Here is a 24,201-nt window from a genome sequence, read left to right as displayed (position 1 = left end):
GCTAGTGCTGTGTGCCTGAAAGGCAAGGTCAGCGTTTCATCCCCAAGGACCTCCTCCCATCCCCACTGTCAATGCCGTTGTTGTATATTTGATAGACGATCTTCATTGTCAGTGGGGACAGCTTGTTATTTGAAGCCTCATGCATTATTAGTGAAATCTCAGCCCTTCTGGCATTATAGATTTGGTTTTCACTAAACCAAGTCTAGTTTTCACAATCAAAATGCAAATCGGTGCAATTCAGCAAGCCAATAAAAAAATGAGATTTGGTGGTGCCTGCTTGACTCAGATTGACTTCTCTCCCCCACCCCTTACTCCTTTATTTTTTTATTGTGGTTAAATATGCCTGCCTCATTTTAACCCTTCATTAGTGTGCAATTAGTGCCATTGAATACATCCACAGGGCTTACAGTGATTACACCATCACCACTGTCTATACCCAAAACATTTTTATCATCCCCAACAAGCACTCTGCGCCCATTAAAAAATAACTCCCCTTATACCAGCCCCAGGTAACCAAAATAATTAGATAGAATCATAATCATGTAGTAATTGTCCTCCTAGCATATTTTATCATGCCTGTTTTCAACGTCCATCCATGTTGTAGCATATATCAAAAACCCATTCCTTTTTATGTCTGTATAATGTTCCGTGTATGTGTATGTAACCTTTTGCTTTTTCATTCATCTCTCGGGCACTTGGTTGTTCCCACCTTTTGGCTGTTGCGAATGATGCTGTATGAACATGGGTGTGCACCTATCTGTTCAAGTTCCCGCCTTCTGTCCTGTTGGGTATGTGTGTAGAGGTGGACTTGCTGGGTCATATGGTGGTTCAGTGATTAACGTTTTGCGAAACTTAATTGCCTTCTTCTTGTGACTCAGGTTTCAGCATAATAGGTCACCCCTTCACAAATACTTTTCCTAACTGCCTAGTCAAAAAATGATGCCTCGCCCAGCCGGCGTTGCTCAGTGGTTGAGCATCAACCTAGGAACCAGGAGATCACAGTTTGATTCTCGGTCAGGGCACATGCCCAGGTTGCAGACTCAGTCCCCAGTGTGGGGCGTGCAGGAGGCAGCCGACTGAAGATTATCTCTCGTCATTGATGTTTCTATCTCCCTCTCCTTTCCTCTCTGAAATCAATAAAAAAAGTCTATTTTTTAAAAAATGATGCCTTGCCCCACTGGTCCCCTGACACACACCGTCACCTCACCTCCTTTATCTTCCCAGGGCACTTAGCACTGGCTGAGACTTTCTTGTGTGGTAGGTCCCTCCCTGTGTCTGCGCCCTGGAGTGTCAGCTCCCGGGAAGCTGGGCCTCGTCTCTTGCCTCTGCTGCTTGCCCAGCCCTCAGAACACGGCCAGACGCACACCCGGCAGCCAGTCCGTACTTGTTGACTGAATAATCTGTTGTCTTGTCTTTCAGTGTTGGATACAAATGACCGATTCCTGCGGAAAATAACGATCGGGCAGGCCAGCACAGAGAAGGGATACTCCCGGCAGGTGGGTGGCCTTTTCTTCACAGGAGTGGCTCTGCTCTTAGTAGCCTTGGTTTACAGCGGCACAGATGCCGATTCTGTGCTTTTACCTTCTCCCTCCTCTCCCTGCAGCGGCCAGGGGTCTCCCACCTTTTCCAGTGCCATTTCCAATCCTCAGCAGGACTCGGAGGGTCGGGGGGCGGGAAGGCTCCGGTACTTTCTTCCCATCCTTTTCTCGTGTGGGTTTAGTTGTGTTTCTGGGATGAGCCACTCAGGGTGTCCCTGGAATGTCAGTCCTAACATATTTTATTGCAGACCCAACCCAGTTATTACTACCTCTGCATGACAACTAAAATGTGAAGATCTCAGACACATTACTCCAATTTAAAAACTAAAGAAAAAAAGCACCTTGGTATTCGGCTGAATAGCCTGAGGAATTTTTAAGGATAATGTCCTAGTACCCAAATCCAGAGAATGTGGAAGATAAATTATGATGTCCACCTTCATTTTAATAGGCCTCCAGTGTGGGGCCGTGGCACTTGAGGAATATAAATTCATTCCTTGAGTTTTTATCCAGGCACAATAGGCCTCTAAGGAATTTTTTTTTTTTTTTTGTAATAAACCTTATATTGTAAGACAGTTGTAGATTTATGGCCTTTATATTGTTAAGTTTTCTTAGTGAAAAAAAAAATCACTTTTACTCTAGTATAAAGAAGAGATGATTTTGACATTAAAAAATTAAAATCTTTAGTATGAAAAAAACAATGTACAGAAACATTACAAGACCAGTAACAAACTGGAAGAGAATATTTGCAATATACATAAAACAAAGGACTGATGTGCCAAACACTAAAAGAACTTCCACAATTTAGTACTCACATATTGCTCGCATAAAGGCCTTTCCTGTCACCTTCCACACTAGCTGCCTGTCCCCACACTCCCTCTGTCCCTTTCTTGCTGTCCTGACTTCCCGTGTTTATCTCCTGCCTCCCCTTATTAAAATGTGAGTTTCCTAAGGGCGGGGGTTTCTGTCTCTTGCTCACTGCTGTTTTCTCAGTGTATAGAACCTGGTTACACGGTAGGTGTAGATATTCGATAAATATTTGCTAAATAAGTCAGTAGAATAAATAAAAGACAAATTATAAAAACAGAAATAAAATGCCATTAAGTAGTCATGAAGCTGCAAATTAAAAACCAGTGTAGTAGTATTTACCTATGAGCTTATCAAAGCATAACCCATTGGAGACTTTTGTACAGGGTTAGTGGGTATATAAATTGGTCAAGCCTCTCCAAAGACAATTTGTTAGTATTAAGTTTTGAAATTAGCCAACAGTTTCAACTCCAGGACTATAAATGTTAAAGAAAAGGGAGGATGTGCACAAAACATATGTGCACAAAACATCTTTGTATACGGATATTAATTGCAGCGTTTTTTGTAATGGAGGCAATTTTAAATAGTGCAAATGTTTGTGAGTAGGAGTGGTTACGTATCTTTGGTGCCTGCTTCTATACAGATAATGTGGCAGTTGAAAATGATAAAGTATACATAGGGGGAGAGACATGGAGCTCTCATATCATTGTGAAGTGGAAAGGTTTTAAAAAAAAACTTAAAACATTTTTTTTCAAGCGAAATACACAAAGTAATCACATTTATGTTCGGAAAAGGCCAGCATACATGATCAATATGTATATAAGTGCATAAAATGGAAGCTGGTAAGATGTATACCAACTTCTGACCTAGTTATATCTGGAAAGAGGCTTGGGAAAGAAAGGGGGTAGTAAGGAAGGCCTTTCACCATTTCTCTGCATGTTCTGTACTGCGACTGGGCATTGTCACAGTATAAAGTAGGAGAGGTTAATAATGGCTATGATTTGAGTGCCTTGTATTGATAGGCTCATTGTATGCAGGCACACATTCAGTTTGTACATCTGGTTTACAAATGAGATTTGTTATATCTTGTAGTGTTTTATGTATTCATGTTTTTAAGTAAAAAGGGATTATATTTAAAAACTTCAGCTGCTTCTTTTAGACCCTAAGACCCTATTAAGGGCATCTCTTTATGTCATAAAGGGAGATCTATATGATCACTTTTTAATGGCTATAGAATATCTCGACTTGTTGATGTGTCATCCTGGATTAGGCAGTTCCCAGTAACGGACACGTAGGGTGCTTGCAGTGCTGAGCGAGCATCAATGAGCTGATATTCTCAAGGGTAACATGCACACGGATTTATGTGTATTCTTACAGATGGTATCCTTAGGACAGGTACCCAGGCCCCTGATTGCAGAGTCAGAGAGGATGCAGATTCAAATGTGGGTGTATATTGATTTCCATGGTACCTTCCCGAAAGGCCATGTGGATTCGCATCCTTGTCACCATTGCTTAAGGTCCTTTGTTTAACCAGTTAACTGCCACGATGTTTTGAATTTAATTTAAAAAGGTCCTCCACTTGTGGCTTATAGAGGCTTATGGCGTACAAATGGTTAAATTTGTGATAAACGATAATAATAATTACACTTACACCTTTACATGATTTAAAATGGTTTATTTGCAAAACAAAAGTTGAGCAGTCCTCTGCATCATTCAGTCAATAAAATAAATAACGATGGAATATATATCGATCTAATTCATTTCATTTTTTATATTGCTCAAGATATAAAAATTTGAAATTGTAATAATTACAAATGAAGAACTTGTCGCGTGTTACAAATTCCCTTTATTATGCAGGTACTATCTTAAGAGTATTTCTAGTCTCATGTTTTGTATAGTAAGTCTTAATATTTTTAGTCACTTTTTTATATGCACTGTTTATGATGGAATGGTGGTATAGAGAATCCTAAATATCATGCTATGAAAAACCACTTATGTTTGGAATGGGTTATGGGGAGAATGTAATAATTGGATTTGACTTTTTGCATTTGACTTTCACCTAATATTTTTTTCTCTAAATCAATAGCTAATGAAATCTCACTCAGGAAGTAGCCAGAAAGCTCCTTGGTTCCTTCATTTCCTTTCTTGTCAGTGACGGAAATGGACAATAAAACTTTTCATAAGGGGCCCCCACGAGGGCATAGCCACTTTCTCCCTCTAAGCTGGGACTTGTCTGGTTCTCACGCCCCTTGGGAAGAAGGGAATTCAGCCAGAACTCAGTGAAGAGGTTTGTCCCGGGGCTGCCTGAGGAGGAGGAAAAGGAGGAAGAGGAGGAGGAAGAGGAGGAAGTGCACGTTCCCTACTCCTCCGGTTCCTGCTGGTCTGTGTGCAGGCTGGAGGCAGAGCCAGGAGAGGCCGCAGGAAGTGCTCGCTCAGCACTCAGTGCCGCACTCTTGCGGGGTTGAGCTCGGACTCCGGGAAACTGGCCTCAGGACCACCTCCTTTCACTGTCCGCTCCTCATCTCTTTAAAATGCCGCCCCCTCGGCCCCACGATGAGGAGCAGCTCATGGAGTCCGCAGGCTGTTCATTCATTCGCCATCGTGTGCTTATGGGGTTTCGCACTCAGTTCTCCACGCTGGGGATTCAGGAGTGAACCCTCCCCAGTGGGTCCCTGCCTTGCTGGCACTTAGAGTCCAGTGGTGGAGACATGCATCAAGCAGGTCATCACATGTGTAGTCATTAACTACACGTCTGAAACAGGCTATAGAAGCAAATAGTGCATGAGCTGTTGCCATAGGGGCCCAGCCCGGCCAAGTCCTGCTCAGCAGAGCAGATGCCAGAAGCCTGCGGCCCCCCTAGGAGTGCACCAAGCCCGGGACCGTGCGCGCTATAGACCCTCAGGAAGCGTGTGCACTTGAGAACACGTATGCAGAAAGCGTGTGCACTGAGAACGGCCCTTCGAGGGTAATCCCCGGCCTGCGAGAACCTAATTGCTGAGCTACGGCTCCCGCGGACATGGCCCCCCCTGGGGCCCCGCAGCTGACCCGCACCTTTGCTTTGCCGTCTCAGGCGCAGTTTGACATCGCAGTGGCCAGCGAGATCATGGCAGTGCTGGCCCTGACCGACAGCCTCAAGGACATGAAGGAGCGGCTGGGGAGGATGGTGGTGGCCAGTGACAGAAATGGGCAGCCCATCACGGCAGAAGATTTGGTGAGTGTGTCCCTTGCGGGAGCTCCAGAGAGCTCGCTGCACCCGTTCCTTCCTGATCAGGAGAATGAAGGGTTCCTTTCTCTTACCCACATGCAACATGGGAGTTCGGAGGATTTCGGCACACACATTTCCCCCCCCTCACACGCCTGTTGGTTTCACAGCTTTGTCATGTTCTCACAGGCGTTCAGAACGTGCTTGTAATCGGTTGCAACCAAAGCACATGGCATTTATTTCATAAGCTTTTCCCGATTCTTGCCAGTCCTGACCTCTGCTCTGCCTGGGGTGGGGGTCATCTTGCAGCCCAGCCCGTGACTTTTTTAAAAAGCGTGACCTCTGCCTGCTTTAAGTTGAGGGCAGATCCCCTTTCAAAGGTCTGAGACGGAAGAGGCTCCAGCGCACCCTGGCTCGTGTGATGCTGTGTCGTAGGTTTGGGTTTCTCATGGTAAGAACAGGGCTCCACCTTGCTCAGTGTTGCTCATCCAGCTCCTCTGTCAGGGCAATGATGCTGATTATAAAGCTTTGGGGGAATCCTGGCACACCACTGCCTGCCTGAGTTCCTGTTCTCATTTGGCACGCCGATCGTTCTGTTTTTCTTTTTAATAACCATCTGTGTTGTTAACTTAAACCCCATCGGTGGTACAGTTATTTCATTTGCTCATACATGTTTATAAGGACGTAGGTAAGACATATGCCTATTGCACGGCGATTGTGCTACGTTTGAGCTTACTTCCCCCATCTTGAATCACATACAGTCACGGAATCTAAAACATACACTCCCCATTGGAAAACAGTTGTGGAAGGGGAAAGGCAAATTAATATTTTATTAATTCCAAAAGCTTAGGACATAACAGGAATCCTTTGTCAGCATGTCTTGATTACTTTTTGGCTGCTTTAGAAGAAATGGATCTGACTGACTTATCGCATAGTTCTTTGTCAAGTAAATTAAATGGATAATGTTTACATCCGCAGCTCTATGGAATGCTTAGTACAAAGCTTAAAGCGAAAACCCGTATTCAGCCTGCTGTAAGAGTTACTGCTTTTCAAAAATTGTCAAGACCTCTACATTTCTATCTAAACTGACATATTACAGTTTCTGTATAAATACATCTCTCTGTATCCTATTAACTTTAAGTACCAACAAATATGTGGCAGGGGTGATTTGAAACTTAATCCTCAAATATTATTTCCCTAAGCTTATTTTTTTTTTCCTGTGATAAAAATCTTGGATCCGGAACAGATTCAGAGTTTGCTCTCTTCAGTTATCTTTTGTGTCTCTTCTTTGCAAGCGTACCTAATCTCTGCAGATGGTGTTTCATTGAATTGGAACTCTCAGTAGTTGGTCCAACATAGAAAATTAAGGGAGAATTTCCAGAGCTTCTATCATCTTACTACCTTATGGCTAGTTATTTAGTTGGTCAAAAGACTGTATGTACTGCAGCGAACATTGGAACAGATGGCGTCTAAATGTTCCTTATAAGATGATTGATTCTGATAGTTTCTGGAAGAATATGCGCAAGCTCTGCCCTCCATGAACTTGGGATGTGGGACAGGTGACATAGCTTACAGTGGGCGTGACAGCCCCAGAGTTGCTCTTGGTGGTGAGTCTGCATGGGTCTGACAACAGTCAGTGTGTAGGGAGCAACAAAAGATGAGCTGTCGCCTGGAAAACCAAGCAGGTGGGAACCCACCTGAGACAATCCAACAGCCCAGGGTCCTTCCTCCTGTAGTTTCTTGAGCTGGGTGTGTTTGGCCAGGGCTTAGAAGCAAGGGTAGTGTGCAGAGAAGCAAACGACTATTCTGCTTCCACATGCTCTGTGTTATGAAAAGAGAACTGATTTCTTTGCGCCATTCCGGGCCAGCAGCGTTCACCGTCAAACATCTCAATGTATGTATAGCAGGCAGGTTACATTTCTTGCGATGTATATTTTGTACAATCAAGTTGGAAATAAATTGGATTTCCTCATAAACCTTAAGTGGTGAAATATTATAAAAATAGAAAAAGATCACATGAGAGAAATTTAATATCATTGGTGATAGAAGAGGGAGAAAGTAATGAACTAATGCACTTTGGAGAGATAAAGAATCTCTAGATTCTACCCACTGATCTGTTAAGAGCCGTTGCACGCTATTTAATTTTTTTCACGGCTACAGTCACATGCATTTGCTCCTAGTATAGCCACCCAATAACTGACTAGTTTGTTGAAAGACACCCTCAATCCCATAGAATGTACCACACCCTAAGTAAACGGTCATGTAAACTATGGAAAAAGGAAAAATGAAAGACACGTGCTCAGTGTCTTGAGAAAAGGTAGGAGACATTTTTTTAAAAAGCTTACCATGTGACCTTATTTGACACATTTTTTCCATAGTGCTTAGACTTCACCCCTGTTGTTTCTTCCTTCCCTCTTCATTTCCAGAAAAGGGGACTTAGAGGGAGCCCGGGCCACAGCTTCCTAGGACTGGGAGAGGGCAGCCTCATTCTAGGCAGACAGAGAGCATGAGACACGGAAAACGAGAAGCCCTTTCGATGCTTCTGTTTTTGGGGTGCCTTCTCAGTCTGGATGAGAAGTTGAGAGATGGTGGGAAACCAGAATGGGTGCTTTTAAGACAGTTCCCTCTCCCTCTCTTCATGCCCGCTCTGGAAATAGCGTCGTTTCAGTTCTTGGTCTCATTTCTTCAGGCAATAGTAAAATCTCTGGTCAGGAAAAAATAATGAGCATAATTGCCAGAAAACACTTGGAGGTGGACTGAAAGATCTACTTTCTGGCAAACCTCTTAAACATCCTCAAGGAGGGCTTTGAAAAAATGCGATGACTATTACTTCCCCGTCACTCTTCGTGTCTTACATAGTTGACATTCATTCAGGTGGGGAGAGATGGATGGAGGGTGCAGTGCTATGTCACATGTGGCCTGCAGGCAAGAGCAGCTAGGGGACAGGCTGGAGAGAAATGGTTCATCTTTTGCTTTTTTCTTTATGGGAGATAGTTTATTTAAAAATTTATTTTCAGTTATAGTTGACATATAATATTACATTAGTTTCAGGTGTACAACATAGTGATTCAACATTTACATACCTTGTGATCACTACCATAAGCCTAGTATCTGTCACTATACATAATTTTTACTTCATTATTGACTCTGTTCCTCATGCTGCACATTACAGCATCGCCATGACTTATTTTTAAAACTGGAAGTTTGTACTTTTTAAACTCCTTTTCTACCCAACCATCTCTTATCTGGCAACCATCAGTTTGTTCACTGTATCTAAGAGTTTGTTTCTGTTTTGTTTTGTTTATTTATTTGTTATGGTTTTCAGACTCCACATATAACTGAAATCATATGGTATTTTTCTTCCTCTGTCTGACTTATTTTACTTACATGATAGATCTCTCCATCTTGTTGCAAATGTCAAGAGTTTGTTCTTTTTAATGGCTGAAGAATATTCCATGGGTACATGTACCCTATCTTCTCTATCTATTCATCTATCAGTAGACACCTAGGTTGCTTCCATATCTCGGCTGTTACTAGTAATGCTGCAGTTAACATAGGGGTGCATATATCTTTTTGAATTATTGTTTTCCGTTTCTTTCGGATAAATATCCAGGAGTGGAATTGCTGGATCATATGGTAGTTCTATTTTTAATATTTTGAGTAATCTTCATAATGTTTATTGGCTGTACTCATTTACATTCCCACCAACAGCGCGTGAGGGTTCTCTTTTCTCCGTATCCTCGCCAGCACTTGTTGTTTGCTTCTTTTCCATAATAGCCATTCTGACAGGTGTGAGGTGGTATCTTGTGGTTTTGATTTTGCATTTCCCTGGTGTTTAGTGATGTTGATTATTTTTCATGTGTCTGTTGGCTAGCTGTATGCCTTCCTTTGAGAAATGTCCATTTGGGACCTTGGTTTTTCTTATGTTGAACTGTATTTTGGATATCCCTTATCTGATATATTATTTATAAATGTCTTCTCTCATTCAGCAGGTTGCCTTTTCATCTTGTTGATGGCTTCTTCCACTGTGCACAAGCTTTATTTTATGTAGCCCCATTTCTTTATTTATTCTTTTATTGCCCCTGCCTTTTAAAAGCGATGTCAGAGTTTACTGCCTATATTTTCTTCTGGGAAATTTATGGTTTCAGATCTTACATTTAAGTTTTTAAACCGTTTTGAGTTATTTTTGTATATGGTGTAAGAAAGTAATCTAGTTTCATCTTTTTGCAGGTATCTGTCCAATTTTCCCAACACCATTTATTGAATAGACTGCCTTTACCCTATTGTATGTTCTTGCTTCCTTTGTCGTAGATTAATCGACTATATGAGCTTGGGTTTATGTCTCAGCTCTCTGTTCTGTTCCCTTGATCTATGTGTTTGTTTTTGTGCCAGTACCATGCCAATTTCGATAGCTTTGTAGAATAGTTTGAAATCAGGGAACGTGATACCTCTGTGGCTATTCAGGTCTTTTATGATCCCATATAAATTTTAGGATTATTTGTTATAGTTCTTTTAAAAATGCTGTTGATATTTTGACAGATTAAATAATTGGTGTGGGGTTTTTTTTCTCTCTCCTTTAGGGGGTGACAGGTGCTTTGACAGTCTTGATGAAAGATGCAATAAAACCAAATCTGATGCAGACCCTAGAAGTAAGTGATTTTCTTTGTATAGAAATTGTTGAAAGTTTGCATTAATTGGATTGCTTGTGCGTCCCCTACAACATTAGCACTTCCAGCCAATATGAGCCCACAAGGAACATCGGAAGAATTTGGTCATCCAAAAAAAATTAGAAGTGTACTTACAGATTCTTTAATATAATTCATATCTTGCCTAATGAAGTACTAATTGGCCAGAGTAAAAATTTAGAAACTCGATATTTGTCTAATATTTCAGTAAGTTTGTGTAGCCATGTTTACAAGTTGTCTCTTTTGCCTTTTTTTTTTTTTTTTTTTTTTGGCTTAGTCTCTCATAATAATTAGGTTTTGAGATTTTTTTATTATTTTTGTTTTCCAGGGGAGTATTCTGTACCCTGCTTTTATAAGAACGCTGTTTTTGTACATGACTTTCCTGCTCTCATCTTCATTGAACTTAAATTTCCTCATGAAAATATCTGTTTTCATCCAGGGGTTTAGTCACTCGTCTTGCTCATATGCTGTAGTAATTGTCTAATTCCCTCCTCTTAGCTAAAGAGGGCCCAGGGTTTGGATGCAGACAAGGAGGCAATATTTGGGTCGGGTTGACAGAGAGGTGGGATGGTGGGGGTGGGGGTCTGGTAAGTGTTTTAACAGCCAGCTCTCTGGGTGAAAATGCCTAATTTGTAGCACTTGCCAATTTCCCTGGTGCAAATGTTCCTACGATGGACAATTGTCTCACAAAGGCCAGTTTCTGGCTCCCTTCCAGGGGTCCCTGAGCAATGGAGAGGGGAGGCAATGCATGCCGTGAGTGGTGTGAACGTCTGTTTGTCCTCAAGCTGTAGTGGGACAAAGGGAGGTGGGGGTGACCAGAGGGCAAGCACATTGGGGAAGCCATAACAGAAAGACAAGCAAAATAGCCATCCATCTGTTCAGCTGAGTCAAAGCTGAGTGTCAGTGTTCACTCTGCCATTCACTAGCTATGACCTGTGTTTTAATCTCCTTCTCCTTTTTCTCTCATGTAAAATGCTGAGAGTCCCAGTGGCTCACATACTCCAATGCTTGCTGCGATATGATACTGTACACAGTTAAATACTGTGTCTGAAAATTCCAGGGCTAATCCAAAGACATAAAACCATCCATCATGAGTGTGGTATTCCACTTTATCTACAGAACACTTAGGAAAGTAACTCAGTAACTTCACCCTGACGTTCCTGCCTTCGGGAGCCCTTGCTTGTTCTGGCCTCTGACCCCTCACTCTCCCGGACCTTCTTGATGGCCTCTCCACCCTCTCCTTTGCTGGCTTCTCGGCTCAGCCCCTGAATGTCGGGGGGCCTGAGCCCTCACTTCTCCAGCTATGCTCTCCCCAATTACCAGCCATGCGATGACCCCACGCTCTGGTTCTCAACCTCTTGACCTCAGAATTCCAGGTTTGGAGGTACAGTTACCAAGAGCCACTTGGGTGGGTAAAAGGCATTTCAAGCTTAACAAATAAGATCTTTGATTCCCAACCTCCTCCTGCTTCCTCCCAACCTGCTCCTTCCCCCAAGCCTGAAGCGGGGGGAAGCCAGAAACCTGAGCGGTTCAAGCCAGAAACCTAGAGGTCATCCGGAGGCCCCCCTCCCTCCCTCACCCTGCCTCCTCTCTGCCTCAGCTACCAGCGTGCCCACCTGTCCCACCGCCGCAGGCTCCCAACTGGTCTCGCTTTTTCCACACTTTCTCTCAGCGCCTTCCTCCACTCAGCAGCTCTAAAATCTAAACCAGTTCCTGTTGCCCTGCTGCTTAGAGTTCTTGGGCGTTTACCCACGACCTCACTCTGGCCTCCGGAAGTGGAGAAATGGAGAGGTGCTAACATTGTCCCGGGGTTAGGACACACTCGTGTGCTAGGGAGTGCTGGCCAGTATGGTAGCGTGCTTATTTCAGCCTCAATTTGTTTAAATAAAATTTACAATTCAGTTCTGCAGTCACACTGGCTCCATTTATTTTATATTTTTTATTTACTAGCTACATTTTAAGTAGCCTCATGTATTGGATGGTGCAGATATAGAATATGCTCAGCTTTGTAGAAAGTCCATTTGGACAAAGCTGTTTTAGGGCTCTGGCAAGCAAATGGGTAATTGAATTGAAATGTTTGAAAAGTCCATTATGGAGAATATCTACAGCTTTGTCATCATGAGGAGCCAAGATAGTCCCTGCATTACTTTCCGGGGTGTTGTGTATATAAAGTAACATACCACACTCATGACGGGTAGTCTTCTATCTGGATTTTCAGACACAGTTTTTAACTGCACGGTATCACATGGCTGCAAGCATCAGTGGAGTGTGTGAGCATATGTGTCTGTTTGAAGGTCTAACAAAGCAAATGTACACATTTTTCCATTCAAACTCCATACTGGGAGTTCCAAAACCAGGGCTCCAATACTGATTAACATACGGCGTGGCCTTTAACTGTAAATGAAAATTCAAATGCTGCTGATCTAGTTCTTAGAGTGGCTATATCGGGAATAGTGAGGTGTTTGTGCTGATCCAGCCACACCCTGTCTGTCACCTGTGCCCCTTGGAGACCAGTGCCCGGTGCTCCTCAGACAGATGCCACCTCAGGGTTGCAGCACGTACAGGAGTGAGGGCAGCTGCCCACCCAGGCATGCAGCCTGCGACCTTGGCCTCGGGGAACGTCCCAACTCCACTCGCTTACTCAGCCAGCCACATGCTGGGACTGGCCAGGTCAGGAGGTGATGGAGACTCTGTCTTTTAAACAGCATTTTCTTCTGAGCATTTGAAAGGTTTAATCTGGACAGAAGTGAGAAATCAGACATAGACGTAGGTACACGGGTAGATGTAGACACTAAACCCACGTCTGTATACATATCTATCAACATGTGTGTTTGGGTTTCATCATCCTGACTTTATGTCCACATACATGTGTATGACCTTCTCAGGACCCTGCTCGTGTCCCTCCTGAGGACTTTGGGAGGAAAAGTAAACAGAGAACTCACAGACTGGCTTTGATAGACTGTCTTCTTCATTCTGAGAGACGATGTTCCTCTCACTTCCTTTCTTCCTGCCTTTGCTCAGCTTTCTCAGCTTGGGAGATGGTCAGCCAGCAGCCCATCGGGGTGCGTGGGAATTTCCCGTGGCTTGCAGCCCCCATGCCCGCGCTCCACTCCCTGCCTCCCCCGTCTGAGAGGGCAGCCTGTGTTTTCACAGGTGGAGCTCAGGCTGCGTGTGCACAGACCCCAGTGGCCCCGCTGGGCTCTGAATAAAACCTGAGCACTTGACTGCGTGTGGGTCAACATGCTCTTTTAGGTGGGGCCACGGCCTGTTCTCATCAACAACGGAAACGTATCGAACAGGCATTGAAAATAAATGCAGAGACAGGTTTTTGTTCAAAGAATTAAAATGTAATGGTTGTCAGCTTTTTAACATGGAAGGCAAACAATGAAAATCTCAAAACGGAATTTTTAAAAATCAAAATAACAAGCTTATTATTGTGAACATAAAAATGTCATATTTTTTTATCATTGTAACTATCATACCCGTATGTAGTTGGCCTGCCGTGAATCAGATTGATTTTTTATGCTTACTTTGGGTTTTTCTTGAACTGATTAATTTCTTGATGAGAAAAAATTTAAATAAGCCTCTTAGACCATCAGAGTCTAATTCCATTTTTTTTTTTTTTAAAGAAAACACAATGCAAAGTAATGTGAAATAATGTAAGGCATTTACTTCACGGTCACTGAGGCAGCTAACACGGTGGCTTATCAGAGTTACCGGAGGGAAATAACTGGCCCTCAGCGCCTTTCTCCTTGGCTCAGCATTAAATGTAGAACTAACGCCGTTCTAGAATACATAAGGAGCTTGGACCTTTGGAAGACTCAGGGCTTTTTTAACTTTCTTTGTGAGAGTGTGTGCATTAAACTTGTAGTGAGTCGTCTCAGTACCCAGCCGTGGGGCCCACCTTGTGTGACCTCCCATTTGCCTCTGGGTTTTTTTAACTTGGTCTTCTCCTTCCACAGGGGACGCCCGTCTTTGTGCATGCTGGCCCCTTCGCTAACATCGCCCATGGCAACTCCTCAGTGTTGGCTGATAAAATTGCCCTGAAACTAGTGGGTAAAGAAGGATTTGTAGGTAAGTCATTGCTCTTTAATGTCGTGGTTGTAGGATATTGAAGAAATCTAAAAGATGACGACTGGAGTAGCATGGTACTCACACCGACTTGAAATGTATTCTTGAGACCCACCTCTCATAGAGGGTCTCAGTACTGGAAAAGCGCTGTGGGCTGGGCCGCTCTGGGAAATGATCTCGTGGTTGAACTGTAGGTTCTGATGTCAGATGCATGTGGGTTTGAGTGTAAGCTCTGATACTTGCTGGCTCAGAGGCCTCGGACACATTTTAAGTGACCTCGGAGCCTCAGTTTTCTCATCTGTAAAATGGTGATCACAATATGGTCTCAAACCTTATAGAGTTATTGTGAAAACTAAAGGAGGTTATTCATTCAGCAGATATTGAGCACCTACCATTTACAAGGCATGCAACTTACACCTGAGGCCACAGTGCCGAGGACACAAGCTCAGCCCTGCCCTCCTGAGGTGTCCTGTCTATCATCTAACAGGAGAGGGTGTTCATTCAGTCTTGGCTATTACTCACAGTAATAGTATTATTAACAACTTAAAATTAAATTGGATCCGAATGTGTATTTGGTGTCCTAATGGAGGGAAGAGTTCCCAGCCAATACACTTGGTAGAACTTCACATCTTTGCTGTTGTCAAACTCTCCTTTGGGGTACCTGTTTCTCGTTGGCTTTTGTTGGATATTCCAGCCAGAAAGAGGGGGCAGTGGCCATGGAAATGGCACAGTGAGGGCCAAATCCCACCCATGACATTAAGGCTGTGACTAAACAAGCAAGGCTTCATGGAATGACATCTGAATTTGACATTGAGGGGTTACACTGGCAGGTTTTCACGGGTAATTGTGTGCCTGTCATCACCGAGCCTAGCAGTTGCTTCTTTCACACCAGTCCTCAGCCTTGTGTCAAACTCAGAAGTGGGTTACTGTGTTAGAAAGGGTTCCGCCGGACAAAAGGACTTGGCTGTGCACTTTCACGCTCAGCCATTCGGAAAGCCATTCGGGGCTGTTGAGACTGCTGCAGGCGTTCCTTGTAGACAGTCAGGAGCAGAGGAGGACTTGTAGAGCTCATTCCTCAAAGGTCTGTGCTAGACGGCCCTCGTGCGCTCTGCTCCTTCGGTAGCGAGTCTGCGAGGAGAGTGACTAGACATGCTGTCTCAATGGACTTGCTTGATCGATCGCGGCGTAATTGGAGAGCTAATGGACGAGGAGGCCGGGCAGAGGCGGGCACCACAAAGCTGGTGCTTTTGTGAAGTGTTCTAATGCATTCGCTCCACCAATAAAAGAGCTTCTAGAAAGCACTCCGTCTCGTGCTGACAGAGCTCTGCCTCTGTTCCCATCCTTGCTTTGTCGATGCATATTTATGGAATACGTGTTTTCGTGGCACAGCATCCGTCAAGGTGTATGCAGAACATGGCAGCTCTCCGCGTGGCCATGGACAGGCCACCCTCTTCCAGCCACGGTCCCTCACTCTCGGCAGAAGCCCTGTGGGCAGTACCTCTTTTATACATTCCTGCTGCTTCCACAGCCGGTCTCCAGGCACCACAGACCTTTGACCTCTGACCTACCTTCGGTGGGAGTGCAGCTGTGCCTCTCACACGACCCTCTGTTGTGCCGTGGGCTGTTTCGGCCTGTAAACTTCCCTTTATCTCCCCCCCCCCCCCCACCCAACACACACACACACCCTATACCACTGAGTCCCCTAAGGCAGAGATACACTGCGCCTCCCAGGTCACTCTAACGCCCCTCCCCTCACTAGCTGGCGGCCAGAGTGGGGCTGGTCACGGGGACAGCTGCCTTTGAAGATGTCCTTTCCTGGCTTCTGACCTTGTCAACCCTTTTGAAACCTCAAGGTGGGTTGGGCTGTTGGGCTAACGGATGCAAAATTTATTTTCAGACGATTTCTTTGCCAATAAGCAAGTGACACCATTTTGAACCCTAAAAAAAAAAAAGTGGAACCCAAAGAGCCCCCTTTTACCACCCTTCTGCAGGAGTGAAGTGCAGTGGCATGTGTTTGTCTGAAGCCTGAGGAGAAATGTCTGTCCTTAGGAAAGTCATTGTTTATAGGCTCAGACCCAAAAGCAAAAGATTGATCATTTAGGTTACATTAAGGAAATAAATTATGTATGATAAACGACACTAGGTTAAAAAAAAAGTGACAGGTTGGAAGAAATCATTTACAAGGATAATAGACACATGAACAGCATTCAGAATACACAGGGGTGGGCAAAAGGAGGTTTACAGTTGTATGGGAAACAGTTTATTCTAGTGTTATTTATCTGTTAACTAGAGGCCTGGTGCACGAAATTTGTGCACAGGGGGAGGAGGGGTGTCCCTCAGCCTGGCCTGCACCCTCTCCAGTCTGGGATCCCTCTCACAATCCAGGACCACTGGCTCCTAACCGCTTGCCTGCCTGCCTCCCTGATTGCTCCTAACCGCTTCTGCCTGCCAGCCTGATCGCCCCCTAACCACTCCCCTGCCAGCCTGATCGTCCACAACTGCCCTCCCCTGGCAGCCTGATTGCCCACAACTGCCCTCTCCTGCCATCCTGATCACCGCCAACTGCCCTCCCCGGCTGGCCTGATCACCCACAACTGCCCTCCTCTGCCACGACCCGCCTCCTCTGCGCAAGGCGGTGGAGACGCTGGGACCGGCCTCCGCTGCACTGCGCAGAGCCATGGGATCCCCAGGCCTCACTGCACGGAGCAGCCACTGGGCTCCGACTCTGCTGTGCGCGCAGCCATCTTGTGATGATGTGCGGACGTGATGCCACCTAGGCTACTATTAGTATAGACCAGTGGTCGGCAAACTCATTAGTCAACAGAGCCGCAGTTTGCCGACCACTGGTATAGATCATTATATTATTAATTTGCATTACAGCTGTAAACCTACTTTTTCCCCACCCTGTATAACCCACAAAGGGCTACAGACTGATAAGAAGAAGAAAAAATAATCCCAGAAAATGGGCAAAAGATTGGAAAAGGTAGTTCACAGAACAAGAGCAATCTGACAGAATTTCTGGGTAAACCTTAAAAAGAGAAAATGATCTAGCCACTTCACTTCTCTGTAATCCCCGGAAAATAAATCATTGAAAATATGTTTAGGTCATTGAAATAACTTACCTCAGGGCATAGTTATTGAGCTTCTGCTGTATGTCAGGTACTACATGGTCAGAGCCAGGAAGTGAAGATGATTAAGACACGTTTCCCAGCCAACAGTGATTTACAATGGGGCGGGGAGACAGGGCTGTGAGCAGAACCTCCAAATGGCGAGGCCGATGCACTTAGGAGATTGAGGACCACATTGATTAACTAAGAACCTTAGGAGATGGGGCGAGTCTCTTAGATAGAGTTTTCCCCTTACTACTCCTTTAATCTGGTGTTTTGTTCCATCCCAGCACACACAAGGAATGATTTTGTCTACTCCACAATAATTACTCCAAGATAATGGCCTCAGTATTCCATTTAGGCTTAAGAACTGAGTAAAGTTTATTTAATTAATTGCAGAAACTTGTCAGACAAGAGCAGAAGGCTCCACGAGAATCTGGGCGAGTGCTGTGGTCACTGATTTCTGTTTCTACTTCTTCCGTCAACAGTCCTCGGGGAGCCACTCGCTTCATTTACTGCTGTCAAGGCAAAACATTGCTTTGGCATCAAACCCCAACCATGTGTTATTTTTAAGGAAATAAAGAAAGAAAAGAAAAGAATAACAAGATTGAGTTCCTAGGTTTTTAAAACTTATCTCATATTTAAACTATTTGTAGGGATTTCAAACTTACACATGAGCCTTAGTTTTTAAAATTTATTTTCTGTTCCCTTAATTTGGTTTTGCTTCCAGTTTTGAATGAATACCTTGCCTTCCTTCTGGAATGCAGCCTGCATTTTTAAAAAATATATTTTTTTATTGATTTCAGAGAAGAAAGGAGAGGGAGAGAGAGATAGAAATATCAATGATGAGAGAGAATCATTGATCTGTTGCCTCCTGCACGCCCCACAGTGGGGATTGAGCCCGCAACCTGGGCATGTGCCCTGACTGGGAATCAAACTGTGACCTCCTGGTTCATAGGTCAATGCTCAACCACTGAGCCACTCCAGTCAGGCCAGTCTACATTTTTCTAGCCAGGGGTTTCTTTTTTTTTTTTTTTAATTTTTTTTTAATTGAGGTATTATATGTGTACATACCTTACCATTACCCCCCCCACACACCACACCCATACATGCCCTCACCCCCCAGAGTTTTGCGTCCATTGTTTATGCTTATATGCATGCATACAAGTCATTCGTTTGATTTCTTATCTCCCCCCCCTTAGCCAGGGGTTTCTTAAATGATGATCACCAGTCACCCCCTCCCATAATTAAATGCATAGTTATATGAGTGTATGTACTTTTTTTAAAAACCAGAGTTAAGCTCCACAGTTCTCATTAGATTCTCAAAAGACGTTCATGCCTCAAAAAGATAAAAGGCCAGGGTCTACATCTCAGGACCTAATGGACGTGGTATGCTGCTTCACCTTACCCTCTATGGGGATCCATGTGAAGATCTGGTGCCTTTCAGTTTCCCATCCACATTTGACCTTGAGCACGCACATCCAAAGTGCATGTCAAGAAGTTGCCTACTGCCTAGCCAGTTTGGCTCACTGGATAGAGTGTCGGCCTGTGGACTCACGGGTCCCCGGTTCGATTCCGGTCAAGGGCATGTACCTTGGTTGCAGGCACATCCCCAGTGGGAGGTGGGCGGGAGGCAGCTGATTGATGTTTCTCTCTCATGAATGTTTCTAACTCTCCCTCTCTGTAAAAAAATCAGTAAAATATATTTTTTTAAAAAAGAAGAAGAAGTTACCTACTGGATTGCGTCTTCTCCTTGCTAACTAAACAATCACATAGACCCAGGCTGGGTTCCCCTGATGCTGCCTGGGTACATGAGTGTAAACAGATGAGGTGGCAGAAGAGAAAGATTAGTGTAAACAAAGGGCGCCCAGTCCCGCCCCACCGGCCACCTTCTAATTAATTTCCTTTCAATGTGCATGAATCCATGTACCGGGTCACTTCTGCCCATCCCCAATCATGCACCAGGCGTGGCCCCGAACATTTCAGGATTAGGATTTAGTTATCAGAACGAGTAGCCCTAGCAGTTCTAAGGCAAACTGAATAGGATTGGGAAACAAAACCTTGTTAATATCTCCATTATAAACCCTCCGGTTCCCTGAGCTGCTCCTGAGCTTCAAACCTGTGCTAAAGCCACCACAGACTTTCTCACCTAATCCTTAAACAGTTCTGTTGTTCCCCCCATTTTACAGATGATGCAGCCGAAGCCTAAGTAATGGTGCCCGTGGTCTGCCATGGCGCAGCCTAAGTGGCGGGGATGTGCCCTCGGCCTCCCCTGTGCAGAGAGAGGATCTGTTGGCTCTTCTGCCTGCAGTAACTTTCCCATCTCTCTCTCTCTCTCTCTCTAGCTCCCAGCCACTCCCATCAAAAATAATTCGTTTCAGTGCCAACAGTCGTGGAATACTTTGAGGTGTTTTTTTTCCTTTTCTTCTGACTACTTTAAAAGATCCTTTTCCCTGATATATTGCTAATAAAGGTTGTCTTACTGACTCACATGCTGACTGCTCTCCCTGCTGCTCCCCCACCCTACCCCCTTTTGCAAACAGCTTTAAATCTTTCCACTTGGGCTTCGAGACCCTGTGCTGGTGGTTACACCCTGTCCTCTGTTTCCATTTTTATTGCTATGCAGTTTTACATATGCCTTTATTTCGATCGGAGAGAACCAAACTAAACATTCCTATAATTTCATCCACCCTTCAAAAAAACCCAGTGTCCAGTGACCGTCCAGCTTTCGAAGCTCTCGTTCTCCCAGGCTTCACCCTGGTCACGTTACTTGGAAGCACTGATCCCAGCCCACACTCCATCATGGTTATACGTTCTCTCTGCTGATCACATTCGTCATATCAAGGATGAGAAGTGCAGAATTATGTGAGGCCCTGGCTGAAGGTCACATGCTGACGTTCAGGAAACCGCTAGTCACCAGTAGTGGCTTTTAACCCCTCTGTGGAGGAAAGCCTAGTAAGAGAGGTTGTTTGTTATTGCCCCAGGGTTTCTGATTTCTCCTCTTGCTCAGTGCCCAGTCTCATTCTCCCCTCAATGTCCCTGCTGGCCTTTATTCTGCCTCACCCTTTATTCTCTTCCCTTTTGTAGGAGAATGGAGCCCTCCTTTCTTTCATCAGCTAGTCTTCTGCCTCCCTCACCCCCTAACAAAAGGTGAAATATTCTGAGTGTACAGTATTCCAGAAAGTACACAGATTAATATAGTAAACACTCAGGTTTCCACCACTCAGCTTTGTTAAAATAATAGCATATTTCTGTGTGCTTTAGTTGTGTTTTTTAAAAAAATAATTCTTTATTGTTGAAAGTATTACATATGCCCCCCCTTTTCCCCATTGACCCCCTCCAGCCTGCCCCCACCCACCTCCCCAGGCCTCTAGTACCCTATTGTTTGTTTCCATGGGTTATGATATATGCGTACAAGGTCTTTGGTTGATTACCTCCCACCCACGCACCCTCCTCCACCTTCCCTCTGAGATTCCGCATGCTGTTCCATGCTTCCATGGGTCTGGATCTACTCCGTTCATCAGTTTTTTCCATTACTTAGATTCCATATATGAGTGTGATCATGTGATACTTGTCTTTCTCTGACTGTCTTATTTCACTTAGCATGATACTCTCCAGGTCCCTCCATGCTGTCTCAAAGGGTAAGAGATTCTTCTTACATTCCATGGTATAAATGTACCACAGCTTTTTTATCCACTCATCTACTGTTGGGCACTTGGGCTGTTTCCAGATCTTAGCTATTATAAATTGTGCTGCTATGAACATAGGGGTGCATACATTCTTTCTGATTGGTGCTTCGGGTTTCTTAGGATATATTCCTAAAAGTGGGATCACTGGGTCAAACGGCAGTTCCATATTTAATTTTTTGAGGAAAGTCCATACTTTTTTCCATAATGGCTGCACCAGTCTGCATTCCCGCCAGCAATGTACTAGGGTTCCCTTTTCTCCACATCCTTGCCAACACTTGTCATTTGTTGATTTATTGATGATAGCCGTTCTGATAGATGTGAGTTGATACCTCATTGTCATTTTAATTTGCATCTCTCTGATGATCATCGACTTTGAGTGATTTTTTCATGTCTCTTGGCCATCTGTATGTCCTCTTTGGAGAAGTGACTGTTTAGGTCCTTTGCCCATTTTTTAATTGGATTGTTTGTCTTCCTTTTGTTAAGTTGTATAAGTTGTTTACACATTTTGTATATTAATAACCCTTTATCAGATATATCATTGCCAAATATGTTCTCCCATACAGTGGGCTCTCTTTTCGTTTGGTTGATGGTTTCTTTTGCTGTGTAGTGGCATTGTAGTATAATGTGATTATACTTGAAATCTGATATTGTGATTCCTCCAACTTTGTTTCTCTTTCTCAAAATCTGATATTGTGATTCCTCCAACTTTGTTTCTCTTTCTCAAAATTGCTGCAGCTATTCGGGGTCTTTTTTTATTCCATATAAATTTTTGGAGTACTTGTTCTAGCTCTGTGAAATATGCCCTTGGTATATTAATAGGGATTGCATTGAATCTGTAGATTGCCTTGGGTAGTATGGACATTTTGATGATGTTGATTCTACCAGTCCATAAACACGGTATATTCTTCCACTTGTTTATATCTTCTTCTATCTCTTGTTTCAGTGTTCTGTAGTTTTCCGAGTACAGGTCTTTTGCCTCCTTGGTTAAGTTTATTCCTAAATATCTTAATTTTTTTTGTTGCAATGGTAAATGGGATTGTTTGTTTTGTTTCTCTTTCTGAGAATTCATTATTGATGTATTAAAAAGCCATCGATTTTGGGGTGTTGATTTTTGTATCCTGCTACATTGCCAAATTCATTTGTTAAATCTAGTAGTATTTTGGTGGAGTCTTTAAGGTTTTCTATGTACAATATCATGTCATCTGCGAATAATGACAGTTTTACTTCCTCCTTTCCAATTTGGATACCTTTTATTCTTCTTGTCTGATTGTTGTGGCTAGGACTTCCAGTACTGTGTGTGTGTGTGTGTATGTATGTGTGTGTGTGTATATATATATATATATATATATGTACATACACACACACACACACACACACACACATATATATATATGGCTAATATGCTAAGTGTCTGACCGTCCGACCGGTCGCTATGACGTGCACCAGGGGGCAGGCGCTCAACACAGGAGCTCCCAAGCTGCAGTGACTTGGCAGCGTCAGTTCTCAGGTGACGCACCCTGAAACCAGAGAGGACGGAGCCCGATTCCTTGTGGGGCCGTGCAATTCCACCTTTGGCTGGGTTATGTTGTTTCTGGGGCTCTGTCGGCCCTGAATCTGGTTTACTGCACACTTGCATTTGCATTCCACACCCTGTACGAGAGCAACTTTACGGAGTGCCCTCTGGCACTCAGGGACCCCTTGGGGGATGTCAGAGAGCTGGTTTCGGCCCAATCCCCGCAGGCCAGGCCTTGGGACCCCACCTGCCGGAGGGACCGCAGGAAGTTGGCTCCAGAGCGTGTCCAGCCCATCTCGCCCAGTCCCGCCCCGCCGGCCACCTTCTGATTAATTTCCTTTCAATGTGCACGAATCCGTGCACCGGGTCACTAGTGTTGAATAAGATTGGTGAAAGCGGGCATCCCTGACTTGTTCCTGTTCTTAGGCGAAATGCTTTTAGTTTTTTGTGCTTTCGTTTTTTATAGAACATTAGAGACAGAGTTGAGGTCCCCATGAGCCCCCGCCCCCCGATCTTTTTCCCTTTTCTGCTTCTCTAGTCACCAGCATCCTGATTTGGGGGAAAGGAGTATCACTTCTGAGCATTCTTTTAGACTTTTATCACATACACATGCCTCCTCAAAAGATCTGCAGCCCTCTGACCATGACACCAGCCTCTTGCAATTTTCACAGCACGCCAGGCCCAAAGAAATACCTAAGATGTCCCTTTATTAAGTGGTTATGGCCAAACCACTTAATGGATATCTACGTCCCAAAACTTCGTAGCTGTCTGAACAAAGGATGCATATAAACTGAAAGAAAAAAAATAAGATTTCATTCTTAAATAGCCACCATAACTTATTAATGAGATGTGTATCCTTTTTGGTACTGCACAACTTCTCAATCCTGGAATCAGCCACCACTTCGAACCTCGCTTCCCATTCCACGTTGGCTTCGCACGGTTCTCGCTTCATACTGCAGCAGCCACCAAAAACGTAGCTTCACAAATCCATGATGTCACCGGAAGGCACGCGGAGCGGTGATGTTGAAACGGTGAACCGCCTCACACCAGTGGGACTTGCCTTGTCACCAGATGTCAAGTGGTGCCGAGTTTCCCCCCCAAATTTAACACATCCCATGGCTCCTTTGAGCTCAGAGCGCCCCGGGGCGCCTCTGCACATAAATTTGGGAACCACAGATATGCAGCATGTTTTTGTAATATTTTTAATATGTTTGAGCATTTTAGGCATTAATAAATGTTACTCTCGGCATTGTGCTCTGGCAGGGTCAGCAAACTTTTGCTGTCAAGGGCAAGCTAGTAAATTTCTTCGGCTCTGTGAGTCATAGTGTCTCTGTGCGGAAATTCCACGGCAAAGGCACTGATAAAGCATAGCTCGAACCTGCAGGAATGAGAGAGGCCGAGTTCCAGAAGTTTTATTTATGGGCTCTGACATTTGAATTTCATATAGTGTTCACATGTGATGAAATGTTCTTCTGATTTGTTTTTAAAACATTTTTAAAATGTTTTTTTAAAAGTTTAAATCTGCAGGCCATCATTTGCCAACCCCTGCTCTGTCCCTTTGTATTTGGGTTCAGTGTTACTTTTTTTTTTTT

At 44.1% G+C, this 24,201-nt stretch overlaps 1 protein-coding gene across 1 annotated transcript in view; it reads left to right on the top strand.

Moving 5' to 3' along the window:
* MTHFD1L (methylenetetrahydrofolate dehydrogenase (NADP+ dependent) 1 like) overlaps positions 1 to 24,201 on the top strand; it is a 164,156-nt gene that overhangs the window by 54,546 nt on the left and 85,409 nt on the right. The window contains exons 17-20 of the mRNA XM_079781395.1: positions 1,420 to 1,496; positions 5,413 to 5,553; positions 10,125 to 10,193; positions 14,192 to 14,303. Of these exons, the coding sequence (XP_079637521.1) occupies positions 1,420 to 1,496; positions 5,413 to 5,553; positions 10,125 to 10,193; positions 14,192 to 14,303 (399 nt within the window). The remainder of the gene's footprint in view (positions 1 to 1,419; positions 1,497 to 5,412; positions 5,554 to 10,124; positions 10,194 to 14,191; positions 14,304 to 24,201) is intronic.

Source organism: Cnephaeus nilssonii, assembly GCF_951640355.1.
Source record: "Cnephaeus nilssonii genome assembly, chromosome: 9".
NCBI lineage: Eukaryota > Metazoa > Chordata > Mammalia > Chiroptera > Vespertilionidae > Cnephaeus > Cnephaeus nilssonii.
This window is presented reverse-complemented; position numbering and strand designations above follow the sequence as displayed.